Raw genomic sequence first — 27,421 nt, 5'->3', positions numbered from 1 at the left:
AAAGAAGACATTAAATCATCTGGATACTAAACACATTGCGTTAAGCACAGGGCCTATGTATAAATTTTTATTATAACACCTACCTATTTTAAAGATAAAACGTAATCTACTTGATTTTTTGTATGTGTTACTACAAAAAAGTGAGTAGTCGCCAATGGTGTATAACGTATAACTTTATTAATTCTAAGCATATGTTTAGAAAAAATGCATGTCACTTATGTTGTTTTTGTCATTCTCCCTTTTATTCTTTACTTTTTCAAACGTCAATTGGAAGTATCATCGACTCTCCCTCTTTTCTTCTTGTAAGACGTTTCTGTTTCACTTCAAAAACTCTCAATAGCCAAAATTAAAGATATTACCCTGTTTTTATTATTTTTTATAGTAATACGTTTTAGTACGTATATGGTTTTAATTTTTTAAACAACAACAAAAAATATCTGTTATTTTCAGTTTATTTATTTAATTTAAATATTGCAGTTTGTTTTTATGTTTTCTTTTTATCTAAATGCAATCTCTTGCGGAAGGAATTTTAATTACTTACAATTACGATTAAATGTAATACAACATTAATGTTTTTCCTTTTTATTTTTCAGTTCGGGAGTTGCAAGAAAAACTTGTGCAGGCGGAAGAAAAATTCAAAGATCTGTCCTCAAACACGGACGTAAAAGTCGACAAGAATTTAATCAAAAGTTTGCTTATTGGTTTCATTACGTCAAGCCACAATACAAAAGATCAAAATCAAATCTTAAAAATAATAGCTACCGTTTTGGACTTTAATCAGCAAGAAAGCGAGAAAGTAAAATTGAATCAAATACATCATGAGGGTTGGTTGAATTCCCTTTTGCATCCCCAAAATGCAAAAGTAAATAACGATGAAAGCAAAGAATCGTTGTCACAGGCATTTGTTAGGTTTCTGGAAGCGGAATCAAAACCTACAGTTATTCCTAATTTGCTTTCCTCCACTATTACTACTAAGTCAACAGGGGATAGTAGTAAAAGTAGCAGTAAAAGACAGTCGCCCATACTTCTAAGTGAAGTTGTGTTGCCAACATTTGCCGACTTTGGTCAAAGCCGAAGTTCGAGTTCTATACTCAAAGACGTGCTAAAAGATAATAGCTAAACTGTTGTCCAACTGTTAAATTTGTTAATGACACGCTTTAATTACCTAATTAATACATATGTACATATATTAAGTTGTATTCGTTATTATTGTTATTCCTAAGGGATCAAAATTGTATATTATTTTAATAGAAAAATGTTATTTAATTTATGCTATTTAAATAAAAAATTGTAAAAATATTGTAATTCAAACAAGTTTTTTAATTATAACTTTAGCCGTATCTTTTATAAGTAGAATACTTTATAAAATTTCTAGTTTAATGCTGTTTTGTTCTGACTGAAAGAAATTTATCGTTTTACGATATTAAAACAGAAGTAAATGCTATTATTTCGTTTGTAGGGCAGATTTAACTTCTTTTTTTGGGAACTTTTCATTTAAAATTAAGGCAGTACTGATATTTTTTCATAAGCTTTATTACCAGTATATACAAAAGTTGTGTAGAGATTGTTTCTTCTAAAATTACATAATTAGCTTCAACGCTTTTTTAAATTGAATGCGGAGGTATGCTCAAATGTATTAAACAATACTTATCCTTGTTGTACGAATAGGTTAAGTCAGGTTAGGTTTTGGGGGAAATTTATCCATTAAGAACTAGTAAAAATAAGTAACATATCCACTGTTTTTTATATTTATTCATTTATTGTGGACTTATGGTTTCCTTCGAAATTTTCAATTATATGTCCCTTTGTATATCTATTATCTATGATATGTCTATGGATTACTATTTGTCATGTATCTGTCTGTCAAATTTGTAGTCTTTTCAGACAAGTACTTTTAGAAACCGTCAAAGTGCCGTCAAATTTACGTAAACATTAATAAGTTAAAGTGAAATAAATTTCTTTCTCACAATGTAAAAGTAACAAAAGTAGTAGAAATGGCTCAAGGAGTGCTGAGCTCGGATATTTCCACAAGAAATCCTCAGGATGAATACGAGCTCATACAAAGAATTGGAAGTGGGACTTATGGTGATGTATACAAAGTAAAGTTTTATACATTTTGTTTATTTTTTACTTGCTAGTTGACCAATAATTACTTTTTAGGCTAAAAGAATATCTACAAATGATTTAGCAGCAATAAAAGTTATTAAATTGGAACCAGGTAACTTAACCTAACTTGCATATCTCAATAGCAACTTAACAGTACTTTTTGATGTTATATCTTTTAGGCGATGACTTTGGAATTATTCAACAGGAAATACTCATGATGAAAGACTGTAGACATCCAAATATCATTGCATATTATGGTAGCTACTTACGAAGAGATAAATTATGGATTTGTATGGAATATTGTGGAGGAGGATCACTGCAAGATATATATCATAGTAAGTGTTTTTATTATCATCATTGCACTTAGTTATGGTCAGAGATTCATGAAAATTCCTTACTCTTTAGTTACTGGACCATTAACAGAGCAACAAATAGCCTATATGTGTAGAGAAACACTTTTGGGTTTGTCGTATTTGCATAGTATGGGGAAAATGCATAGAGACATAAAAGGTGCAAATATTTTATTAACTGAAATAGGTGATGTTAAATTAGCAGATTTTGGAGTTTCTGCACAAATTACTGCTACAATTAATAAGCGGAAATCATTTATTGGTACTCCTTACTGGATGGCTCCAGAGGTACAGTTATTAAAAAATATCTTATTTCACTATTTTCTTATAAAGCCAATTTAATACTATACATAATTCTTCAATGCTTATTGATTACCTTATTTAACTTTTTATATTTGCATTTTCCAAAAATGAGGGTTTGGTGATTAATACATTATTTTTATAAACATGTATTACTGTAATTGTCACATTGTATCATTGTTAAACCCAAATATGTACTATTATGAAATGTTGCCTTTTATAGGTTGCAGCTGTTGAAAGGAAAGGTGGTTACAATCAATTATGTGATATTTGGGCTATAGGAATTACTGCAATAGAATTGGCAGAACTACAACCCCCTATGTTTGACTTACATCCAATGAGAGCTTTGTTTTTAATGTCAAAAAGTGGTTTTAAACCACCGACTCTTAAAGACAAAGATAAATGGTAACATATTCTATTTTTTAGTGTATTTCTTCCAGACAAAATAATTTCTTAAATTAATTATTACATACCTCTTGAAAATAAGTTTAATTACATTTAAAAACGTAGTTGTGTGATAAATAGAAATTAAATAAACAAAAATCAAGCTAAATCAATTTACATTTTGCTAATTAATGGTCAAAATTGGTTAATTTTGCAATACTGGAATGGATACATATTTTGATTGAATTGTTTCAGGAGTACTGTTTTCCATAATTTTGTGAAAACTGCACTCACAAAAAACCCAAAAAAGCGGCCCACTGCTGAAAAATTGTTGCAGGTAAAAAAAATTAAACATTTTTAGTAAATTGTACAAATTTGTAATTGTTTCCTTTCTGTTTACAGCATCAGTTCTTTCAAGGAGAAATGAGCAGAAGACTAGCGATTGAATTGCTGCAAAAGGCAAACAATCCATCGCACATGTTTACGGACATGGAAGCAGACGAAGACGGGGTAATACTGTCACTTAAAATCACTTTGAATGATGAAATTAATTTTTATTTTCTTGTATCTTCATACTATTTGTGTGTCTTTTTAGTCAGTACCAAATGTTCCTCAACGTATCGCATCACGATTGACATCACGCCCTAAGCATCGTAATTTAGCACATGTATCAAACCCAATTGATAGCATAGACGAAGTCAACAACACATTGCAACGACCAGGTATGTATTTGAGATTGATTTTCTTAAGTGTTATTATATTAATTAATTATTAATATTATAATAATTACACATAAATACTTTCTACTAAACAAATCTCAATGTAATGTTATCTGTTGTAGTTGGTATTTCGTAGTGTTTGTTCTTTACTTATATAAAATTTGAATTCACTACAGCAGACATAACAAAGATCTGTAGTTGACAAAATATACATAAATACATACGGGTATGTATGTATATATGTACTAATACAGTAAAATGAAAAATCATTTTTTGTCAAAGAAATGAGAAATTAATTATTTTGTCACTCACAATAAAATTTTTATTTCTCAAGAAACCACTTAAACAATTACTTTCTGTTTTATCTTACAAATTGTAGAATTTTGAGACACCATGTTTTTTTGGCTAAGTTAGCACTGCCTATCATTTAATTCTTGTTTTTTTTTGCAAGCAGTTTCCCATAAAGATTAATACACTTTTGTTTTTTTAACCGATGTTTTATATATGCATTGATAAAAGTCAAGTCAAGTCGTTTGCTTATCATTCGTGTAATATTGTTTTTTTCTTCTAAATTATTCCAGGACCCTCGCAAAACTCGAAAGAAAGTGCCAATAAGGACGTAATGGATATAATGGACATAATGAATAACGTAACAACAGTACACACTTGTGCTGAACACAAGAATAAAAAGTGTGGTATGGGCAATGCTTTCGACTCCCTGAACAGAGAAAAGTAAGTTGGATTTGTTTTTACCCCTGTTTTTTCACAGCAATGTATATTTTACAAAAATATTAAATGTACAATCAAAGGACAACACTGTTTATCATCAAGTAGAAGATAATTTAATAAGAATATTTCAAACATACTTTTATTACAGCAGTTTAACAACAGCTAATATACTATCAAATTTATACAAATATTTATATCATTATCGAACTATGAAAAAGTTAATCATAGTAAGTCCATTTATAATCTACATGATTAATTTTACACATTAAGAAAACATACCACAGTTTTGTTGCTTTGAAATTAAAATACTTGAAATTAATTCCGAATTCTCGTTTTAAAGTTCTGAAAGAAGAAGAATGACCGGATCGCAAATTTTAAACATGTCGTTAAGGTAGACGGTTTTTGGCTTGAGTTTGCGCATAAACTGAAATTTCTCTCCAAGTTTGGTTCTCTAATTCATTTACATTACATTTACTACAGGCTTTTTGCATGTTTTGCTCTGCAAAACTGGAGGATTTATATAATGTAACTAATTGTTTAATTTAATCATTAAAAGAAAAATACAAATCCACAGATGGAGTATTTTATTCGATGTTTTGTGGGCTGCTACGGCTAGCGTCCTCAGGGAACGTAGCGAGGGCATAAAAATCTTAGCTACGATTGTGCTGGTTACGTTCCCGTCACGCATCCCCAAGGATGCCAGCCAGAGTAGCAGATGAAGCGTCGAATAATTTACTCTATCCATAGACTTACTGAAATAGAAGAACGAATCATGCGTGAATATCAAACCTTCTTTATGAGGAATTTTTGAAGAATGAGTTGGTATTCATAATCTCTTATTTGTTTTTTTTTTTGTAATGAATATTTAACATTACAAAACACTGCATACAATTTTTCATAGCTCTGTCAAATCTACACGTTTTCTTGTTTTTTGTTTTTTTAATTATATTTCATTAATAGCTTTTCTCATTTCATATAATACATAAATAAATAAATAATATTAGTTGAACACTTGATCCATAGATTTTGATCCTAATTAACAAAATAACATATTTGGACACTTGTTGATTTTTTCGAATGGTAACCGGGAATCCGAAAGTTTAGTTGAATAAAGACTAAAGAAACTACCTATACCTCGAAATCCATTAAATAGTTCTAAATATACGATTATCATAACTATGTTGGAAATTTCCCGGTTGTCTTTCAAGTGTTATCATAACTTTTATTACTTCAATTTGCGAATGGATATTTAAAAACGATTAATTTATTTTAGAGTTTAGATAATTACATTCTTAATGTTATTTAGGAGTCTATTGCAGTACATAGATGAAGAGCTTATGTTGAGGTAATTTTTGTGTTTTAGAATTAACATTTTTGCTTTACTAACATAATAAATAATGATGATGATATAATAAAAAAATCAGGAACGGCTTCTTTTTGTTTCTTGGCTTTTTTCGAATTTCTTGGTACAGGGACTTCTTAAGACAAGGGAAAAGGCGAGATTAAGTCAAAAGTGATTGCTTTTTTTTGATTTTATAGGGGAACGTACAAATTTCGTCAAATGGACTCCTACGAACAACAGTAAGTGTACCCTAAAAAAATTCTGTAATTGATACATAGTTATTAGTAACTTTCACGTTTAAAAGATATTCAAATTTATTTACTGAATAAGGGTTTTAGATAAGTTAAAAATGTTTACCGATTTATCAGTTGAAATCTTTTTTCTTAATGGTTATTAAAGTAAAAAGCTTCATATCTTTGACGTTATATTTAAATCATTATAGTAAGTATTGAATTTGGATTGTTTTTTGCTTCAGAACTTGGCATATTACTAAATTAACATATATTTTAAGCTTTTTGCTAATTTTTTTCTTTAAATTCACTGATTGTACGCGATGCACGTATTTCATTATGCTGAAAGCACTTTTAAACTATGTAATTGAACCATTTCTTTACAAATTTTATGTACAGTGAAAATATGACTATTGAGTACGTATATTAAAAAATATATTCGATATAAATTATTTAGTTACATTATCGTTATTTACTGTTTACCTACAACTGCACAACAATATTTTTGATACACTATTTATTTTATTAGTAAAACCCGACTTAAAAAGAATTTTAATTCTACCATCAAAAAGTTTTTGGCTCTGGATGCTTTGTATTTTACAAATAAGCAAAAACAAGAAAATTGAGGGAATTTTAATTATTAATTTTTTTTATTGCAATTAGGGCAACTTTACCAGTTCAAGACACCGAAACAAATGTTCACGTGAAATGTGAAGTTCATACCATTCCTTCTAGTCCAACTAGTGACAACAACACATTCAACGGTTCTCCAAGACGACATTCTTCAGTCGATGAGTTGTATGGTTTGGTCAATTCGATGAATGTCAATGGCCAAAGGCAACGCTCCCTTAGTGATAGTGGTAGAAATGAGAGGACCGTGAATGGTATATTTATTTTATTTATGTTGGATTCGTTTTTATAGCCCTAAAACATTATAGTTGTACATTTACTTATATTTTTATAGGTACAGAGACTGAAATAAATCACGAAGGAAGCGCTCCTGATTTAGTAGTTTGTCCTCCAGTTCCACCAACAAGAAAACATAGAAGAAGACATACCCCACCCCGCCCCCCTAGCAATGGTTTACCTCCCACACCAAAAGTTCACATGGGAGCATGTTTTTCAAAGGTAAATTCTACGGTATACATTTGAGTGTACAATGTACATGGTCTTAATCATAGATCGTCAATCCGAACACTAATTGCAGACGCACCTTTACCTCTTCCTATCCTAAGTCAGTCTAGCATTTATAACTGTTTTGAAACTATAACAACCCACATCCTTAACTATTTGCATATCTCTATCTCTCTTTTCTGTGTACAAAGTTCTTTCGGTGTTTTCCCGAATGAATTAATATTGAATTTATAAACATAAAAATTGTTTAGGTGTTTAATGGCTGTCCCCTTCGCATATACTGCACTGCATCCTGGATTCATCCTGATACTCGCGATCAACACATTCTAATAGGGGCGGAGGAAGGGATTTACAATTTAAATTTGAACGAGTTACACGAGACGTGTATTGACCAATTATACCCAAGAAGGACCATTTGGATGTATGTCATCAAAGATGTACTCATGACATTATCAGGTAAGTAATCGACCTTATTTATATAAAATATTGTTGAAGATAATGCATTTTGTGTTTTTTTTAATGTAGTGACTTTAAAGGAATTTTTGTTTCAAAACCCAAAAGAATTTTGAAGCTTATATTACTAATTTCGATATTATTTTAAAGGTAACGGTAATGCAAAATTCAGTAAAGATTTTATGACAACTTTTTTTTTTATTCAATTAACATTTTACTGAAAACCTCTTTAAAGGCGATTCTATTTCAGGGAAAACCCCACATTTGTACAGACACGACCTGTTGGCGATGCAAAGTAAACAATCTCACAGGTTCAGTATTCATATGAACCGGATACCAGAAAAGCTTGTGCCGCGCAAATTCGCTCTGACGACGCGCGTACCGGACACGCGCGGCACGCTCAAATGCTGCGTGTCACGGAATCCGTATAACGGTTACAAATATCTTTGCGGCGCCACCTCGTCTGGCATCTACCTCATGCAATGGTATGACCCACTGAATAAATTCATGTTGCTAAAGGTACCGTCTTTTTTTTACTACCTTTATTAAGTATCATTTAACTTCAATATATTTGATTGCAGCATGTAGAATGCACTTTACCGAATCCACTAAACGTTTTTGAAATGATAATAACCCCAGAGCTGGAGTATCCGGTGGTTTGCGTATCTGTAAAGCAAGCATATCAACCTAACAGATTCAAATTGGATTTGATCAATATGAATTCAGGTGAGTGGCTTATACGTGTAGAATTATACATAAAAGAAATTTTGATTGCTTTCAACACTGGCCAAATTAGTATTACGTAGTTAATATCAGCAATTTCTTATGTTGAAGTGTACGATGTGTTGCATACCTATTTACAAACAATTTTTTTAAATTTTGATCATTGATTACTATACAATCTATTAAAAAACCATAATGGCCGACATCAGTGACAATGCGACAACAATTGAAAAAGAATGATGGCCGACAATGCGACAACAATTGAAAAGGAATGATGGCCGCTAACAGCAACAATTAGAAAAGAATGATGGCCGACACTACGTCATAATATTGTTCACAAAAGTGAAGAAGTGAATTTCGACTCAAAGCAATAATGCTAACAGTTTCGAGCCCACGGTGACTGATAGGGGGGAAGAACTAGTTGGCATAATAAAAATTAACAAAACGTGAATGTATGTATATAAAGGGGCACGCATATGATTGTAAATCGTAGTCTGAATAAATAAATGTGCGCTCATGCAAAAACTATGTAGACGACAACGATGACTTTAACAGCTGCAACTAGACGTATTCTCTTGCTACGGAAAAGAGGGGCAAACAACGTTGTTTTCTTCCTCATCATAAAGTAAACGAAGCTGCGCATCATTTGCGTGAGTGGCCTGATACTGTACTATAAAAAGTATCACCACGCAGGCGAAATTGCGGAAATCAGCTGATATTAAATATAGTAATAATAATGTTTTCAACTAAACGGTTTGGTTAAAACTCTTCCCTAAGACGTTGGAGACAATATTTTTTTAGATTTTGCTAAAAATTTGAAAAAACAATAAAGACGTCATAATTTCAGGTGCGAGTTGGTTCCATTCGGACGAATTGCAAGACATGGATGGTACGACTACTGTTATACCAAAACGCGAAAATTTAAACATTGTCCATGTGTCCCAACTAGAAAAAGATTCAATTCTCATTTGTTACGACAACGTAGTCAAAATTGTTACGCCGCAGGGTAAAGTGAAAATTAGCAAAAAACAAGTGTTAGAATTAAAATTCGAATTTCGAATAATGAGTGTTGGTAAGAAACTTAGAACTTTTCAGTTTGCCTAGTGAAATACTAATTAATTATACTTTTACATTACAGTTTGTCTGCCGGATAGTGTTCTGGCATTCCATAAGCATGGCATGCAGGGCCGGTCTTTTAAAAATGGTGATATTACTCAAGAGATTACAGATCTTTCGAGAACTTACAAATTATTGGGGAGTGACAAGTAAGTGTCTATCTTTTTATTAATTTAGTTCGTGAGATACTACAGGTAAATTCGAAATCGCTTAATTAACCACAACTTTAAATTTATTTTTAGAGTTGTAGTGTTAGAAAGTAATCTTCTTCATTCCGGAACGTTGACAGGGGAGGAGGGGCATGATCTTTACATATTAGCCGGTCACGAAGCGAGTTATTAGGTTTACTAAATTAAATACATACTTTAGGTGGAATTGATTTTTTTTCTTCTTAAGACGGTGGTTTTTAACAATTCGGTATAACTTCTTATAAGCCACCCTAGTAAAAAAATAATAATAACTAATAACAAAATTAATTTTTAAAATATTGAGCAGTATTTATTTTAGATACGGTATATATAATATTAGTATATACGTGTAAATCCAAGCTCAGTAACAAAATCAAAAATAATAAACCTCTTCTGCTTATCTTAGGCTGCTTAGGAAAAACTGATTTAATTTATTCTAGAACCAACATATTATGCAAATGATTAAATAGACATATATCAAATCAATACAGAAATCAAAGTTCATCCACCAAAATACATTAAGACAAAGGGGGTAAGAGTAATAGATAAAACAAAAATCAAATGTGAGTCTTACAGTAGTTGCCAGTGATGCGTACCATCTAACAAAGGTAGCGTAATGGCAATGTATCGTGCTGTTCAAGACCAAGACTTATTTCTCTTTTTCCTCTCTCTATTCAAGCGTCAACTGTAGACAGCATCGATTGAATAGAACGCGTTTCTTCTTTTGTACTTTTGGTTAAGCGTTTTGGTGCATTCGCGAAATTACTGGAATATTTCCACACACATGTACCAAAAGTATTAATGAGCGAAGGGTTGATTTTTGAATCATTATATCTATGTACTACTTTAGTACCTTCTGGCAGAAGAATGGAGTGGTACTAAGAGTCCACTCTGGGTATCATTAATGCTAGTTATGCCACTGTACACAGCACCGTGAATTAAATTTATAATGCAATGTAAATCTCTGAAATATTTTTATTGAACAATTTTTCTGTGCAAGGTGACCACAGTCTATTTACTGGGAAAAAGATTATCACAAAATTTTAATGTGGACAGTATACTGTCAAATTTGGTGGAATAATAATAAAGTAATAGATTTAGTAATTCGCTCTGTGTACCTTGAAACTTGAATTAGGTAGTTGTAAAATAGAAATTATTTTGCACTAAAACTTTATTAGATGTAGGTAATAACAAAGAAAAATTAAAATATATTTAATTATTTACGCAAAACACCATTTTAAATTTGCACATTTGACATACATATAACTTTTGATAGGGACTGCTCTTTAAGTATAAAAATGCGGCAGACAGAATTCTATTTTTGAATAGCTCTAATAAATAATTGTTCGGTGTTTTAGTCTCTCGAAATTGATAAAATTAAAAGGTAAACGTCGATTTTATCTCGATATTAGGTAGATAATAACCAATAACTATAATAAAATTACTTCAATTTTATGTTTTAAATCTTAATGGTATCCACGGTTAAAATTAATTTAAAAAATGCATTACTCTTGAGGGCAAACTAAAAAGTATTTTATATTTAACCTAGCATATAGTACTTTTCTTTTATCGTATTTTTTGTTCTAAATTGCTAAATCAATAATAGATCAGTAAGTAAAATAGAACAACAAACTTTAAACACACACATTTTTATGAGATGAATTCTGTTTTTCATGTTTTTTTTAAGTGATAGTTAATGAAAGAAAAAAGACTTTGTTTTTTGCATGAAAAGCTATTACGTAAAGTTTTGAATAATTAACATTTTGATTTCTGTATTTGATACTGTTTATAGGACAGCATTCTTGGCTGTGTTTAATCTATAGCTTTTACTTTATCATTGTAAATATTGTACATTAAATTAACATAAAGATTACCTACCAAAAAACCTATTTATTGCCTAGATTTTTTTAATTCAAACGTATCAAATATAGTTCATAATTTGTATATAATTATTATTATATGAAAGGCGTTTATTTGTATTTTTTTATTTGTTTTGTACAGGCTTATTATAAAATCGGAAGTTTCCTTGATAAAAAAGTATTTCAGTTCTTTGTTACATGTTATTAAGAGAATCATAAACTTGCATANAATTGCTATTAAATTTTTCTTAATTTAATTAATTCAGTACATTCACACCTCCGACAATATGAACTGGTCTTCCTTTATACTTTTTGGATATTTCTTCTTCAATTTGTTTTTGTAATACTTTAGTATTTGATATGATAGTGTTCAAAATTGGTTTAATTTTTTTAATTTCTGCTTGCGACGCAACTATCTGATCTTCAAGGCACTTCTTTTTTTGTTGCAACCGTTCAACAATTGATAGTTTCTGCTTTAAAGTTGATGTTAACATATCCAAGTACTTGGGGGAGTGTTTAATATTATGTAAATGTTGCAGTCGTTTGTTGTTTATCTCATTAAGTGCAATCTGAACGTTATCATGTATTGCAGTTACAGTTTCTACAGTCTGCATTAAGAGAATTGTGGGGGCATCTGGCATTTGGGAAATAGAAAATAAACTAGATTCGCTTGACATTTCAAAAATGCGCATCTTCAAGAAAGCGCTGAGCTCAATTAAATCGTTCAGAATGCGATCTCGGGTTTTTGGATTGTCTAGAATTGTTAATGCTTCTTCCCCACGTGCAATTCCACCATCCAGTCCAGAATTTTCAACAACTATACCAGACTCTTCTAAAGAAACATCCAAATCTGAATGTTGAACAATCTCAAACCCATCTTCTGTTTTCAAATTTCCCCAATCTATTTCTTCATCCGTCTCCTTGTTTTCAAAATCAATTGTTATATTTTCAGTGTTAATATCACCAAAATCTATGTCACCTCCATAATCAATTTCTTCGGCATTTTGTTGGCTTTCATCATCTGAATATTTTAGTTCAGGAGATTCAATTGATAAAGGTTTCTCTCCATACATATACTCATAAGTTGTACTATTACCATTTTTGATAAGGTACGACAATGTTGGTAAAACCTCCATGTTTCTATCTAAATTGGAAAGAAAACTCACAAAGGCAGAATATAACTTAATTGCATCTTCCACTCCTTTCATTTTTGAGGCGGTTTCTTTATAAATTTTTGGGAGCTCATCTAGTAATCCAATCAATTCTTTTTTGATATTTTGCCCAGGGATTCCTAACTGTTTACATGTTTGTTTAAATTCATTCAGTGTTGATGTTTCTGCTTTTCCATAATCTTTAATTTTTTTTTCACAATCCAGCTGTGTCTAAAACATTGTGTAATTTAAAATATGAAATAAATAATTTCTTTAAAAGCTTACCTGCTCACACTTGGCAATTTGTTTCTTTAAACTTGGAACTTCAAAATTTACATTCCTTATAAGAATTTGGGCAGCTTCTGCGAGGTACAAGTTTTCCTTTTGATATTTATGTATAATATCTTGCCAATCTTTCATTCTTTGTGAACCATAACGACCAAAGACATTTTTTGTGTCAGCTTCAGTTTCTTTAAGAATATCCACTATTTTTAAACAATGAAAATAATTGATGTGTTGTCCAGAAAGCAATTTAATTATGCCTTCATGGACAGGCATGTCTTGAATCGCAGCATTAATTTTTTCACGAATATTTAGAATATTATTTTGCCAATCCTTACTTACATGTCTTCGACTAATTAACCAATCTAGTATTTTATTTGTGTTTATATCGATGGGAATATGTTGTTCATCCATTTCACATGCGAATGTAGTTTAAAATTAAGTAACTAATTATTTTGTAAAATTATAGTAACATATGTTCTATATTTACGTATTGGTTAATACCATAGATAACAGAAACGAAGTGTTATAGAACTTCATTTTTAAAATATCTTAGCAGCTATCAATAAAAATGATCGGTGTAACTATATGATCACATAGCGATCAATAAAATAAATATTGACTAATTATGTTAATCGATTAAATCATAAAACATTTTGGCAAAGAGTGTCGTTTAAAGTGCAACTGCTTTTAAAAGATTATTAATTTCTATCAAAATTTAAACGGGTCGCAAAATAAGAAAAGAACGTAGATTAAAACAAATATTTTTATTGTACTACAAAAAATACAGCTACATATATACACTTTTAAGAATACAAAAAATAGTGTTATATACAAGTTTTAATTTCTTGTCGAAGGAATTTTATTTACAATGAATTATAATTATTGTAGGGTAACTGATACTGTTAAAATATTGCTGTAGTAAAAATTAAGCTTAAAAGATAGAATTTTAAATTAATAAATAAGTAATAACTTACTACAGGCTATGTTTAAATATAAATAAAATAATGTTGAAGTAGATTCGCGAATTTGAACATTTCTACAAGAAAAACTATACAAGTGCAAGTACGTTGTACATTTACAGATTAAGCGAGGGCAAGTATATTTCTCAAAAACAAATTAAAATAATTTAACGCTGACCTTATGTGTGGAATTAATTTACAATTAAAACTATTAATAAGAGTGTTCCAGTCTTTTCTATAATTAATGATGCTTACTTTTATAATACGTTTTTAAAACTATCAGCTGTATTCGTTTCCTTCATACAATCCTTCACAATATTCTAATAACTTAAGAATAGGGCTTATATTATAAGGAAATAGATCTCTAGATACTAAACGATTAATTTGAATTTTTAATCTTATGAGTACCGTCATAGTGCTATCAAGTTCGTTTGTTCTGGACAACGCACTCGAACTATCACAGCTATGGACGAATTTAGACCAATTTTTACGTATATATTTCAAAAACCTTAACAAATATAACAAGAAACAGGTCTCATTGCTCACCAAGTAATCGAGCAGTACATCTGAATCGTGACTTACTACTTTAAGGAATTCTAGAAAAGAATTTACGGGATTCAGCATATTAGCAAGATCAGGGAATACAGCATTGCGGTACGATATTCCGACTGTTATATCGAGAAGACAAACCATTGACTCTATCATATAATCGTCCTGGTCACTAAATACATTAACTAATAATTTAGAAAAGGGAGTTTCAGGATGATAGTCTAGACTACTCTTAGTAAAAATATCAACCTTCTTAAGAACGTCTCGTATCGACCTCTCAATCAGTTGCATATCCTGATAGAAATCGTAATCGTCAGAACCTACACTAGAATCGGAACTGTCAGACCTGGTTTCTTTTATAGTAACAGCAACCGACTTGAGAACTAAAAGAATTATTTTCTGAATGAGTGTTCTGTCTATAGCAGTGGACGTTGTTGTACCACCACTGCTGGCTATTGTCCCAACAAAACTATGCACAACGTAACCATCTCTACATCTGTAGGGCAGACTATCTAATAATCGAAAATCTTTAACATAGCGAACGATCAAATGCGCTAATTGGCACGTATCATCGGGGAGCATGTCTTGTAAAGCTAATGTACTACCGTAACATAGTACTTCGTTGAATAATGACAGCAACTGTTTCCAAATTATACAAGGCAACGAATTATTAAGGAGATTCACGAAATTTTCGAGATGAGCGTAGAACGGTTTGATATCGATGACACTCAAATTCGCTCTGACCGATATTGTACTTTCCCATAACATCAAGAACGAAATTATACATGTTTGTGCTTCAACAGAATTATTGTTCATGATAAGATATTGTATTTTACTTATCAAATTAGGCCACTTAGATTCAAGTTGTTTAATTAAAAGACCTTTAATACTAGAGGTGTCATAACTTTCAGCATCTACATATTGTACTTTGGAACACTTTGAAGAAGCATTAGAAGTTGTTTGGCTAGTACTAGCACCATCTGCTTTAACTTGAGACTCATCCAGAATATGAATATCAACATCTTTCCATTCAACTACCCTTCTAATAATTTCTAAAGCAAAATTAATGTTTTTATAGTCCATACTATTAAGTTGTAAGTATCCCATTATACTTTCCAGCCACAAATTATCAATATTAGTTTTTGCAACGATTAAAAAGCTGCTGACAACTTTTGCTGCTGCATAATTAACATACTTATTTCTAAGTTCACACAAAGCAATAATTTGCTGGATGAGATTATACTCATTTCTGATGAACAAATCACAAACATTTACAACTGCAGAACAGATCATTCCCTGATTATTTTGTTTCAAATAAACACTTAATAGCAAGTCTACATGAGATAGAAATTGCAAAATTTTGTCTATGGCAAGAGTTTCTAAAGTTATCATCTTTGTACCATTAAGTTTGTTTTGATAGAGTGAGTCTAAAATTTTCTGCAAAAAACTGTTTGGAATGTCACATAAACACTGTTCAACCAATGCATTTCTAAACATAGAAAATATATCTTCTGTATTACCTTCTACTTCTACCCTTGAACTGGATGGATCTTTCAAATTGTTTAAATTATTACTTTCACCTTTAGAATCCACTATTTCACTTATTAAAAAACTATTCTTTGAATTATGTGAACTGTTGATATTGTTCTGGTTATCATGAGAAATATTACAGTTTGTGTAATTGGTCCAAGGAAAATTTGCACTAGACACATGGCAACTATTATCAATTAGTCCAGAATAACTTGAACTAGAATTACATATCAATGAATTGCATTCTCCAGCAGAGGAACTGTTGTAACTACTGAGACATGATTCACTTTTTTCTTTACGAATTACAATATTAGGTGCTGGCTCCAAAGACATATTTGCACAATTAGATGCTTGTGATATAAACCTTGTATCATCAGTTCCATTAGTCCTTATTATTTCACTATCAGTGGTCCTCACATTAACATTGTTTTCACTATGAAACTGAGTTGAAATAGTTTGCCTATTTATTTCATTAATGTCAGATGGCATAGAAAGATGCAGTGCTGATAATTCATTTCGCATTCCATTTTCTGCCAAATTATGAATGTAGTCTGGTTCATCCTCACTTCTAATGTTATTAGTTCTTTTTAATCTCTTTTTAACTGGCTGTTCTGAGGCCATTTTAAACTCACGATGCCTTAGGACCATTAGAAATTAAGTTTTGTAACTGGCATAAACACAGATGTTTGTTCCTTCTATTGCACAGTAGCAGTTTTCCTACAACAAAAATGGAGAATTAAGGATCATGGCAAGGTTATACTATATTTAATGTAACAAAAGTATAATAATTATAAATAAGAACTCCTTTAATGTGCAAATTTGAGTAATAATTAACAAAATATTTGCGCAAAAGTAAACACATTCACAATACCACTTCTAAATTTGGTTCACGTCACTGTAAGAAAAATATTTAGCGAACATATACTTACTCATTCAAAAAAATCGCAAAGACTTCCGTTAAACAGTAAAAACAACTTTAGTGTCACAGGTCTAATAATCTAACGCACAAAATATAAACATTCATAACATAAAACTCCATTACTGTCCATTTCGCTGATAGAAATAACACACATACTGAGTCAATTCGATTACTATTTTCATACTCATTTAAATTTAAAATAGTGTTAAAATATATATACGCATATAATATTATTCATAGAAGAAAAACATTTAATATTCTGAGCCTATTAACAATAACCAACTAATATTTATTAAACAATTATTATATATTTTAAATTAAGTTGCTCATTTGATCATTAAAATTGCTCAACAAGAATTTGCTGTGTTGCCATTTTTATTAAAAGATTTCATGAATTAAATGTTATATCTTATTTTTAATTAGTTGAAGTGCAAATAAACTACAAAAAACAAAACGAGATTTCTAAAAAACAATTCCGTTAAAAATAGCTTTTTTATTTCTCCAAAATTCTAGAGCTTAACAAGATGAAACAAAAAACTTCAACGCCCTGTGCGTAATTCCAGAAGTTGTTTGATGAGTCGTTTGTTGTTTAAATAATTTTATTAACCAGTTTTTTCGAAGAAAAATGTAATTTGTTTTTAGCTGTTTAGAAATTATATGGCTTTTACCCTTTTCTGTTGATCTTTGTTACTTTTCTCTAACTTTTCGTTTCAATTACATTTTATACATTTGAATTTGAACGATGCTTGAAAATGTAACATTCATTTATGCATTTACTGTTTATGATGCTTTTTAAAATTTAGTTTAAAATTTTAATTTATAATTATGAAGAATATGTGAAAATTATGAAAAGGTGTGGTTTGATTCATCATCGATTTGAATGAAAACTCGACAAACAATAATAATAATAATATTTAATAATAGTTTTTGAGGTTAATTCTGATCTTCATTATCAATTCATTTCCAAATGTCTTGATAAAGAAAGATGTCGCTTTCTTAAGTTTGTTGATTGATAACAATTTTTTGTTATGCTTTACGGCTTTAAAAACAATGTATTTTTAGAATTTGTTAGTTATTATTCGGAAATTAATTAGAATAAAAAAGAATTTTCAACATTTGTGACAGTTCGGTTGTACTGCAGTGGGGGTGTAAGTGTTAATGGCTTCCAAAAGTAACGAAGAGAAATGTCGCGACATAAGGAATTACTTTGAAGTAATTCTACTTTTAAGGTAAATTTGGCTTTTATTTGTATTTTATTATTTGCTACATTAAGAATGTATCAGTTGTTTCTGATTTATGCATCTTGCTTCTATTTAGGTTAATGTACGGTGTTGTTCACCCTACTTTAAAATTTAGGACTTTCAATGTAAATTGCTTAAACATAGAAATTCATTCGTATAATTATTAAATTTGTTTATAGCAAGAAAAGAAAATTATACATATGTTTATTGTATTTAGTAGAAAAACTAAGTAATCATGAAATATATTCGTCAGAAGGAAGAGGTGTCTTCATTTGTATTTTGAATATTAAAAAACCTATTTCGGAACATTTCAGTACCTGTTACTGGAAACAACTTCTTTACTTTTAATAAATTATTCCGTATAGTATCTAACCCGCAGTTTATACTCAAATAGGTTATGTTGTTAATATTATATGACAAAAAATGATAATGTAAAAAATTTCATGTTTACTTATACTTTTATTTACTAAATTACAAATGGCAATTTTTCATAAGAGTTTCAAAAGTTTCATTTTTCAATTTTAGATGGTACATATTACTGTAACACACATTTTTAAAATATGTAAGTAGTTGCAATTGTCTCTTAGTTTTATATTAGCTTAGGTGATCTTAAATGATTGACTAATTGTTTTACTGTTTTTTATAGATGTTTGTAATATTTGAGCCAAATGAGTGACAATTATAATAAGATAATGCCAGCTGTTTCGGGAGAACAGCGGCTTCGGCAACTCGAGGCTCTTTTCCTCGGGGGCCCCATACAAGCCAAAGGACAAAGCTTTAGTATCGAAACTCTTATAGACGTGCTTCTGGTATTGTATGATGAATGCTGCAATTCAAGTCTCCGTAGGGAAAAAACAGTTTCAGATTTTATAGAATTTGGTAAGAAAAGAAAATAAAGATTTTATTTACGGTGTAGATTTATAAAATTTTGAATACAAATAAGCCGAGAAAGTAATTTGAATTTTTTGTTTCTACATATGTTATTTTTTCAATTTTTAAGTCTGGTATTATAATTTTTAATAGCTAAACCTGTTGCAAGTTCTATAAAATCGCTTCGCATGACAAGAGAAGATTTTGAAATTATTAAAGTTATTGGAAGAGGAGCCTTTGGTGAAGTATGCGTGGTAAAAATGAGAGGATCAGATAAGGTGTGATATTTTAAAAATTGTTTTGTATAATTATTTACAATTAGTAATGACAATTTTAGGTTTTTGCAATGAAAATTTTAAACAAATGGGAAATGTTAAAAAGAGCAGAAACAGCTTGCTTTCAGGAAGAGAGGAATGTACTTGTTTTTGGAGATCGCAGATGGATAACCCATTTACATTATGCCTTTCAGGTACTTTAAACTATGAAAAAAGAAAACTCTGTTTCAGTTCTGTTTATTTCTTTTTATATTGTATATTGTAGGACGAGAACAATTTGTACCTTGTTATGGACTATTATTGCGGCGGAGACCTTTTAACATTATTAAGCAAGTTTGAGGACCGTTTACCGGAAGATATGGCCAAGTTTTACATTGCAGAAATGGTTCTAGCCATAGATTCTATTCATAATTTAGGATATGTTCATAGGTACTTCGTTTTAACATTCATTTGCCGTTATTTTTATGATTTTGTTGTTTAGTAATTTTTTAAATCTTTTTTTACAGAGATATAAAGCCCGATAACGTATTATTGGATGCAAATGGTCATATACGACTGGCGGATTTTGGTAGCTGTTTGAAATTAAATGAGGACGGTATGGTTCAGTCAAATGTCGCCGTTGGGACTCCGGATTATATTTCTCCTGAAATTTTAAGGGTAACAAATGTCTATTAGGAAAAAAAGCACATGCATGTAGTAATGTTTTGTTTATAGGCAATGGAAGATGGGCAAGGACGATACGGTCCAGAGTGTGACTGGTGGTCACTCGGTAAGTTTAAATATTTTCATGGAATCATCTTATTGTGCTTTTTCTTTTAAGGTGTTTGTATGTATGAGATGTTGTATGGAGAAACGCCGTTTTATGCGGAAAGTCTTGTTGAAACTTATGGAAAAATAATGAATCACAAGAACTGCTTTGATTTCCCTTTGGATATTGAAGTATCTGATGCTGCGAAAGATCTCATAAAGCAATTAATTTGTAGTCAAGAATTTCGATTAGGACAGAACGGTATTGAAGACTTTAAGGTAAGAATTTTTGAAAGAAATAAAATAATACATTTATATAAAAATAAATGCCCAATTTCAATGATGAAAAATTAATCTGACGAATAGCTAGGTCTGATCTGTGCTGTAAACCTTGGAATCTTGGTGTTTAGGGGCTAAAATCTATACACTGTAAAGGCAAGGTGAAATTAAGTTACAATAATAAAGAAAGTACAATTCCAAAACCTGATGTTCAGCTGTTGAGTTCAAAGATGAATGGACGGTTTTAGGTTGACACAATTAAAAGTAAAACATCCAGCAACAGTTTTGATAAAAGTAACAAAAAACAATAATTCTATTTTTCATTAATTACAATTTTTTTTTAATTTCTTTAATGTTGGATGTTTTACTTTTAAATATTTTTGAAATCAGCATTGATAGGATCACTATTCATTTATGATTATTCTTTAGTAATCTGAGAAATCACAAAAATCTTAACAAACGCCTAGCAAAGGTCCAGAATAAAAAATTAAATAAATAAATATTGTAGAATCATCCGTGGTTTGAGGGAGTCGATTGGGAAGGAATAAGAGATAGCGCGGCGCCTTATATTCCTGAAGTGTCTAGTCCCACAGACACGTCGAATTTCGACGTCGATGATGCCGATATTCGAATATCAGACGCGCTGCCCCCAACGGCTAATTCGGCATTTACGGGGCTCCATTTACCTTTTGTAGGTTTCACGTTCACTCAGGGAAGGTAATAAGTTATTCCTGACGATTTTTTAATTATGAGTTGAAAATAATATTTTTATGTTACAAATTTCTATTGCAAAACTTAATTAAAATAATAAAATTTTTTGGTAATCGTTCTGAAAAATTGGGAAATGTCAGAGAATTTTATTTGAAATGAAGAATTTTTCCATACAGCAATTCGCTCTCGGTTGTTTTTTTTTTTAGTACATCTGTTTCACAAAAATTGTTCTGTAAATAATCTAAATTTAGTCATGAATTTCGACCTTTTTCTACCTTCGGTTTTAAATTATTTCATATTATAATTCCAGCTCAGAAAAAGCTGACATGGTAAATTCAATTTGTGAAGAAAATGCTCACTCTGCAATAGTCTAAATTTATTTACATTGTTATTAATAACTAACACCATAAAACATGAATTAAGAGGAATTTGTGTATTTTTAGTTGTATTTCGGACATGGGTTCTGCCATGAGGAATATGAACGCAAATAATTTCTATGTAAATAATGTGGGAAAACAAGATAATCGAAATAATGGTGATATAAAAACGCTGGCCTTAAATCAAGACAAAATAGAGAACGAAAAGAAAACATCTCCGGACAGTACTCGGAAGCTTCAAGACGAAATCAATATGTTGACTAAAAAGAACGGAGAATTGGAAACTAAACTTCGCACTTTAGAAAGTGGACATTCTAAAGAAATTTGTCTCGATTCCACGGATGGTTCAGAAGCGAGTATGTAAAAATAATACATTTAAAGTTTTACAAAAGCTCACATAAGATGAAAAACGCAGATAGTTTTATAAATATTATATGACAAAAAATGATAATGTAAAAAATTTCATGTTTACTTACTTATACTTTTATTTACTAAATTACAAATGGCAATTTTTCATAAGAGTTTCAAAAGTTTCATTTTTCAATTTTAGATGGTACATATTACTGTAACACACATTTNGTTGACTAAAAAGAACGGAGAATTGGAAACTAAACTTCGCACTTTAGAAAGTGGACATTCTAAAGAAATTTGTCTCGATTCCACGGATGGTTCAGAAGCGAGTATGTAAAAATAATACATTTAAAGTTTTACAAAAGCTCACATAAGATGAAAAACGCAGATAGTTTTATAATATATATTAACTAAATATTTAATACATATAACTTCTATTCTTTTGTGCCGTAGATAAAATAAGAGAATTCGAGAAAATCATTAAAGCTTTGAAACAAGAAAAGGAGGAATTTCAAAAAGATAAACTAGATTTACAAGAGAAGATTAAATTGCAAGACAAAGAACTAAAAGATGCTTTGGCGCAACGAAAATTAGCAATGACTGAATATTCTGAGGTGTCCGATCGTCTGTCTGAACTACGTCAACAGAAACAAAAATTATCGAGACAGGTACAATTAAAGTTGTATGTTTTCAAAATTAGACGAAAGAGGTTGAAGCCGGTATACATAGACTGCATGCATTTTGATATTTGACATTACTTTTGGTCTGAAATGATCATGTTTTAATTTTTCATGAAAAACTACTTAAGATTCGTCGTCTTGAAATTTATGGATTAGATAAAAAATAAATTTAATGTTACATGAAAAACAACCGAACAATTTTTTGCATTTTGTCAGCCGTCTTTGAATGTTTTTAAATATTTTTATTCTTAGGTGCGCGATAAGGAGGAAGAATTGGAAACTGCAATGCAAAAAGTGGATACATTAAGACATGATATTCGTAAAGCGGAAAAGCTTCGACGGGAATTAGAGTCTCGTGTGGAGGAAGCTCTTGCAGAAGCCAACAAGGAAAGAAAACTCAGAGAACGGTCGGAGGAATACTGCAGGCAGATGCAGGCAGAATCGGATCGGTTGAGGGTGAGAAGCGACATTGGTTCTCGGGATCAGCAGGATGCCCAGAGACTTAAAGCAGAACTGGAGAAATTGGAGGTAAAATAAAAAAGCCTTCTGTCAATGTAAACTTCATTTATACTTATTATTATGGTAAAGAAAATGATTTGAAATCGCAGCTTTTTCAAAAAAAAAAAAACAGGCTTGATGACGTGAAATATCTTTTGGCATGTGTAGGGGGTTTCGTAAAACTGACTCAAGCGTGGCAAGACTGAGCAACGCTTCGTTCGGCCAGCTTCGTGATTTGTCGGCTTTTACAGCTCGGTCGTCAAAACTCTGCATTTAAAAGAGATTAAATTTAAACCAAAAGTGATCTAATACCTTCTTTTTTATTGGATTGTATATATAAAATGGTTTCCTGACCTTTAACTGGTATTTTAGTATCTTTATCATGACTTATTTGTTTCATCTAAAAGCATATCACTATATAACTACCGTCAAGATTAATTTCACTAACAATAAGTAAGTTAACAATCGACAAAATAGAAATTTAAATAGATAAAAAAAATATTTTGATAAAAATTAAAATCTAGTATTAAATCTTATAATAGTAATTACATTGACTGGATGTTTTTTCATTATAAATTATTTGAACAAATTTTCATATTTGTATGTATATTTATTCGTCTTTTTTATCTATAGGTTCAGTATAACGAAAGTTTAACTCAACAGCAAACAAGATACAATATGGAATTATCATCACTACGAGAACAACTGACTGAAGCAGAAAATCATAGAGACCTGTTAGAGCGTGAAGTACGTTATTTATATTATTTTTGTCTTTTTTTTAACGAAACTTCTTTCCATTTATTAAGCAGGGTTTTATTATTATTTTTTTTTAATTTAATTTTTTTATTTTCATATTTATTTTTTCCTTTTGTGTTCTTGTTCAATTTAGGTTCAGGTATTAAAAGACAAACTTGAGAAGGCAAGAGTAGAGGCAGTCGCTGATTCAGAACAGACTGTGACCGAAATTAACCGCAGGAATGATAGAGAAAAACAAATTATGCGAGAAGATAACGAGAAACTTCAGTTAAATGTTAATTTAGTGAGTTTCACCTGAAATTCTAAGAAACTAACATTGGTCACTAAAAATTAAATAATCATTGAGGGCATTTCTTCTTAGTAATTATTTTTAACTTGTCATTTATTTATTAATATCAAGAAGACTATAGATAGAAGCAAAAGTTTAATGTCTAAAAAGCATCACTGGTAAAAAAGAATAGAGAAATCTCCAAACTGAGCGACATACTGAGAGCAACGTTTTTACGGTTCGCTCTGTATATTAAGCAATCTTACGTAGTTTCTACTCCTATCTATACTCTTCTTGATTTATATATAATGATTCATAGCTGAATGGCAAAAAATGAAATCGTTAAAGTTTGTTATGTTCTTCCCTTCGTCTCTGTCTGTCACACCCTCTACATTTGTAAAGCTATTTGAATGAAATTTTACTTAGGAATGCTTTAGGAAAGGAATCTCTTCTATGTGGCTATCTTTCTTCAATTTTGAATGTGTAACGTCTTTCCGCTGGGTATGTGTGTACATATATGACACTGTGGGAGTGATTTTGTGGGTACGAAAGAAATAGAGAGAAAGAAGAGCGCACTGTCCAGTCGATTTTGCTTATAGTTAGCATTTGAATAAAGAAAGAGGAAGAGAGAAATATAGGGAAAAAGGTTGAAAGACGCAGTTGTCAACCGTTCGTTCTTTTAACATTGGTTTTTGAACAACATGACGCATTGCCATGTAGCTTATCTTGTGAAGTTATTAGTTTGCTCATCAACGCTGTGTGATGTTACCACTGGGGCTCGCTTTTTTTAAATACCTTCAATCCTTAAGTAGGGGCAAAAAAATTATAGTCGTGTACCCCATCTTCTAGACAAACACTGGAAAGCAATTTTAAAATAAAGTGGGACTCATATTTTCCACTTTTCATTTAAATATTCCGTTTGCAACATTGGAATCAAAAACATTTTTTTAACACCGAACCGTGTGTTGGACATTTGGGTACTCCTTTTTAAATACATTTTCATTTTATGTGTGTTTTTATGAGGGGGCTCGCTTTTTTTAAATACCTTCAATCCTTAAGTAGGGGCAAAAAAATTATAGTCGTGTACCCCATCTTCTAGACAAACACTGGAAAGCAATTTTAAAATAAAGTGGGACTCATATTTTCCACTTTTCATTTAAATATTCCGTTTGCAACATTGGAATCAAAAACATTTTTTTAACACCGAACCGTGTGTTGGACATTTGGGTACTCCTTTTTAAATACATTTTCATTTTATGTGTGTTTTTATGAGCTTGATATGTGAATTTTTTCATTTGTTCTATTTTTTGTTTTATTTAAAAATGTATTAGATTGTTTTCCTACTACTTTAAACAAAGGCAATTTTCTGATATAATAATTAAATAGTTTTTTTACTAACCAATTTAAAAACCTTTTGCTTATTAAGTTATACATACTTGGAAAAAGCTTATTAATCTTTGCTATTATATTAGTAAGTGGGGGTCTTTTAATTTCTATTGATTGAGTACTGTTTTAATGTAGTATTTTTGACGGTGTGATTATGGATTTCGCTGCTTTTGTGTTTGTTACCTCTGAGGTTGGCCTGAAACATCCGAACCAAAACACTTGCTTATCAAAATTCTTATTTGTTGTTTCTATTCTAGTTGTCAGAGCAACTAAGTCGACTGCAAAATGAACGTACGGCTATCGAAATTGAATACGAGCAATTGCGAGGAAAGCAAGAGACACTCAGTCAATGGGAATCACAACTGGCCGAAATCATACAATGGGTTAGTGACGAAAAAGACGCAAGGTCGTATTTACAAGCTTTAGCCACAAAAATGACTGAAGAACTGGAGTATTTGAAACATTCTGGTAAGTGTAACTTCTTTTTACATCTAACAATTTTATAAGATGTTATGTTTTTTTATCTAAAGCTTTTCATGTGAACGAACATAATTAAATTGAATCGTCTAAAAGTGTTGTTTTTGATGAGTTTCTAATTATTATTTTGTTTACGTTATAGTCCCTCTTTTTTACGAGTTTCGTAAGTATTTGTCTGTGAGGAATTAGGTATTAGTTTTCGCTTGGACATAATAAATAAATTTATATTAAGTAACTTTTACCTAAATACATGAAAGTTGAGAGTTTTAAATCAATCTTATGCTTAGCTTTATTTTGTACTTTTTTATTTTTATTATGATTAATGTTCTGTATACTGATAATAAGCTAAAAAAATACGGTTTTCGTAATAGAATTTTGTCAGTTAAACATTTGATTTCATTTAAAGGTGTCTCAAACTCAGTAAGTGGAAGCGACAAGAACTGGCGAAACCGAAGATCCCAGAAATTAGATAAAATGGAACTTTTGAACTTACAAAGTTCTCTTCAGTCTGAAATTCAAGCCAAACAAACCATCAGTGAGGATTTGAGCAAAACAAGAGCAGAATTATTGGCGGCACAAAAGTAAGTCATCTAAAAATCTTAAGAATTTAAAGTTTATGTGAATGTATATTATATATTGTCTTTTATAGGGAATTGAGAGATTACCGGCAGAGAAATGATGTGCTTGCAATGGAAGTGAAACGGAAAGAAAAACAAATCAAAGACCTCCAAGGACGTTTGGATTCAGGAGAGGGATGTAAGTATACTTTTTGTTTTAGTTACGGTTATTATTGTTTTTGATTAGTGATATTACAACGGGACATTACAAAGACAAGCAATTTTTTATATACAAAACCATTCTCTTAAAAATTAATTTATACAAAGCGTATTATACTTCGTATTAGATTGATCTATAATACAAAGAATGTGGAGATAAACTTTTAATGATCTGCATATTCAATTTTTACTTAATGAGGTCTACGTTATTGTATAAATGAAAAAAGAACGGCTAACAAGTTGCTTTTAAGTTACGTTGGTCAACGGACAGCAGTAATCAGCGACCAAGAACTCAATTCAAAAATATATTGGATAAATTAATTTTTGAGAGGACCGGCTATTGTAAATGAAAAGAAGCATCAAAGTATTAAAAAGCCATTTATCTTTTACTTACTACTGATCTGATTCAGAAACACCTTCTTTCTTACAATTAGTTGAAAAGTGAACTGTGCGGCCTGTAAAAAAATATATCAATAGCGATTCTATTAAGTAGTACGGAAGAATGCCTTTTTGCGTTTCGGTTTGGCTTGCTTCATCATCCTTGCCGGGATGTCTTTATTAATTTTTATATAATAATATTTAGTTCGTCGGTGGCTACGTCAACTGCCGCTGGTCATTGGAATTACCTCTTGCTTCTGGGGATTAATGTTACTTCTAATTAAACTTTATGGCTCGCAAACTACCTTTCTTAATTTGTATTAAG

At 30.6% G+C, this 27,421-nt stretch overlaps 5 protein-coding genes across 17 annotated transcripts in view; 3 read left to right on the top strand and 2 right to left on the bottom strand.

The window, feature by feature from the left end:
- LOC108744700 (thyroid receptor-interacting protein 11-like) overlaps window positions 1–1,227 on the top strand; it is a 37,202-nt gene extending 35,975 nt beyond the window's left edge. For all 3 annotated transcript variants that reach the window (XM_025974703.1, XM_025974704.1, XM_018480595.2), the window contains one exon: window positions 594–1,227. In XM_025974703.1, the coding sequence (XP_025830488.1) occupies window positions 594–1,120 (527 nt within the window). In that variant the 3' untranslated portion in view covers window positions 1,121–1,227. The remainder of the gene's footprint in view (window positions 1–593) is intronic.
- Window positions 1,228–1,859: 632 nt separating this feature from the next.
- LOC108744702 (mitogen-activated protein kinase kinase kinase kinase 5) lies at window positions 1,860–11,855 on the top strand. 6 transcript variants are annotated; one of them, XM_018480598.2, is made up of 20 exons: window positions 1,995–2,099; window positions 2,161–2,218; window positions 2,286–2,441; window positions 2,512–2,744; window positions 2,980–3,161; window positions 3,396–3,477; window positions 3,543–3,650; window positions 3,736–3,862; window positions 4,441–4,591; window positions 4,929–4,979; window positions 5,895–5,933; window positions 6,128–6,169; window positions 6,824–7,044; window positions 7,125–7,288; window positions 7,546–7,750; window positions 7,998–8,266; window positions 8,329–8,473; window positions 9,318–9,542; window positions 9,609–9,735; window positions 9,829–11,855. In XM_018480598.2, exons 1-20 carry the CDS (start codon window positions 1,995–1,997, stop codon window positions 9,926–9,928), a joined length of 2,790 nt encoding a protein of 929 aa, XP_018336100.1. In that variant the 3' UTR covers window positions 9,929–11,855. The 6 variants fall into 6 exon arrangements, with proteins under 6 accessions (XP_018336102.1, XP_018336101.1, XP_018336105.1 ...); XM_018480600.2 differs by lacking the exon at window positions 4,929–4,979 and having other exon boundaries at window positions 1,860–2,099; window positions 9,829–9,928; XM_018480599.2 differs by lacking the exon at window positions 6,128–6,169 and having other exon boundaries at window positions 1,860–2,099; window positions 9,829–9,928.
- Window positions 11,856–11,868: 13 nt separating this feature from the next.
- LOC108744617 (CDK5 regulatory subunit-associated protein 3) lies at window positions 11,869–13,585 on the bottom strand. Its single transcript, XM_018480479.2, has 2 exons — window positions 13,070–13,585; window positions 11,869–13,015 (listed from the first exon to the last, which is right to left on the bottom strand). The coding sequence occupies exons 1-2, from the start codon at window positions 13,478–13,480 to the stop codon at window positions 11,891–11,893; spliced, it is 1,536 nt and encodes a 511-aa protein (XP_018335981.1). The 5' UTR covers window positions 13,481–13,585; the 3' UTR covers window positions 11,869–11,890.
- A 313-nt stretch (window positions 13,586–13,898) lies between these two features.
- On the bottom strand, window positions 13,899–17,190 carry LOC108744718 (protein lines). The gene is made up of 2 exons (XM_018480622.2): window positions 17,037–17,190; window positions 13,899–16,824 (listed from the first exon to the last, which is right to left on the bottom strand). The coding sequence occupies exon 2, from the start codon at window positions 16,753–16,755 to the stop codon at window positions 14,308–14,310; it is 2,448 nt and encodes an 815-aa protein (XP_018336124.1). The 5' UTR covers window positions 16,756–16,824; window positions 17,037–17,190; the 3' UTR covers window positions 13,899–14,307.
- Window positions 17,191–17,969: 779 nt separating this feature from the next.
- LOC108744687 (serine/threonine-protein kinase Genghis Khan) overlaps window positions 17,970–27,421 on the top strand; it is a 19,293-nt gene continuing 9,841 nt past the window's right edge. For 3 of the 6 annotated variants that reach the window (XR_003231168.1, XM_025974715.1, XM_025974712.1), the window contains exons 1-17: window positions 17,970–18,255; window positions 18,914–19,146; window positions 19,291–19,415; window positions 19,475–19,606; window positions 19,678–19,841; window positions 19,919–20,069; window positions 20,127–20,181; window positions 20,233–20,438; window positions 20,947–21,155; window positions 21,593–21,882; window positions 22,331–22,545; window positions 22,810–23,085; window positions 23,689–23,802; window positions 23,945–24,094; window positions 25,723–25,933; window positions 26,349–26,523; window positions 26,592–26,698. Coding sequence is in view for 5 of the 6 variants with exons in the window: in XM_025974715.1 (XP_025830500.1) it covers window positions 18,936–19,146; window positions 19,291–19,415; window positions 19,475–19,606; window positions 19,678–19,841; window positions 19,919–20,069; window positions 20,127–20,181; window positions 20,233–20,438; window positions 20,947–21,155; window positions 21,593–21,882; window positions 22,331–22,545; window positions 22,810–23,085; window positions 23,689–23,802; window positions 23,945–24,094; window positions 25,723–25,933; window positions 26,349–26,523; window positions 26,592–26,698 (2,791 nt within the window). In the remaining variant the exon portion in view is untranslated. Of the gene's footprint in view, window positions 18,256–18,792; window positions 18,830–18,913; window positions 19,147–19,290; window positions 19,416–19,474; window positions 19,607–19,677; window positions 19,842–19,918; window positions 20,070–20,126; window positions 20,182–20,232; window positions 20,439–20,946; window positions 21,156–21,592; window positions 21,883–22,172; window positions 22,207–22,330; window positions 22,546–22,809; window positions 23,086–23,688; window positions 23,803–23,944; window positions 24,095–25,722; window positions 25,934–26,348; window positions 26,524–26,591; window positions 26,699–27,421 lie in introns of all 6 variants that reach the window. The other 3 variants (XM_025974714.1, XM_025974713.1, XM_025974716.1) reach the window with 3 other exon arrangements.

The sequence above is a fragment of the Agrilus planipennis genome, unplaced genomic scaffold (assembly GCF_000699045.2).
Source record: "Agrilus planipennis isolate EAB-ADULT unplaced genomic scaffold, Apla_2.0 scaffold16, whole genome shotgun sequence".
NCBI classification, from domain to species: domain Eukaryota; kingdom Metazoa; phylum Arthropoda; class Insecta; order Coleoptera; family Buprestidae; genus Agrilus; species Agrilus planipennis.
Note: the sequence above shows the minus strand (reverse complement) of the source record. Positions and strands in the feature narration are given on the sequence as shown.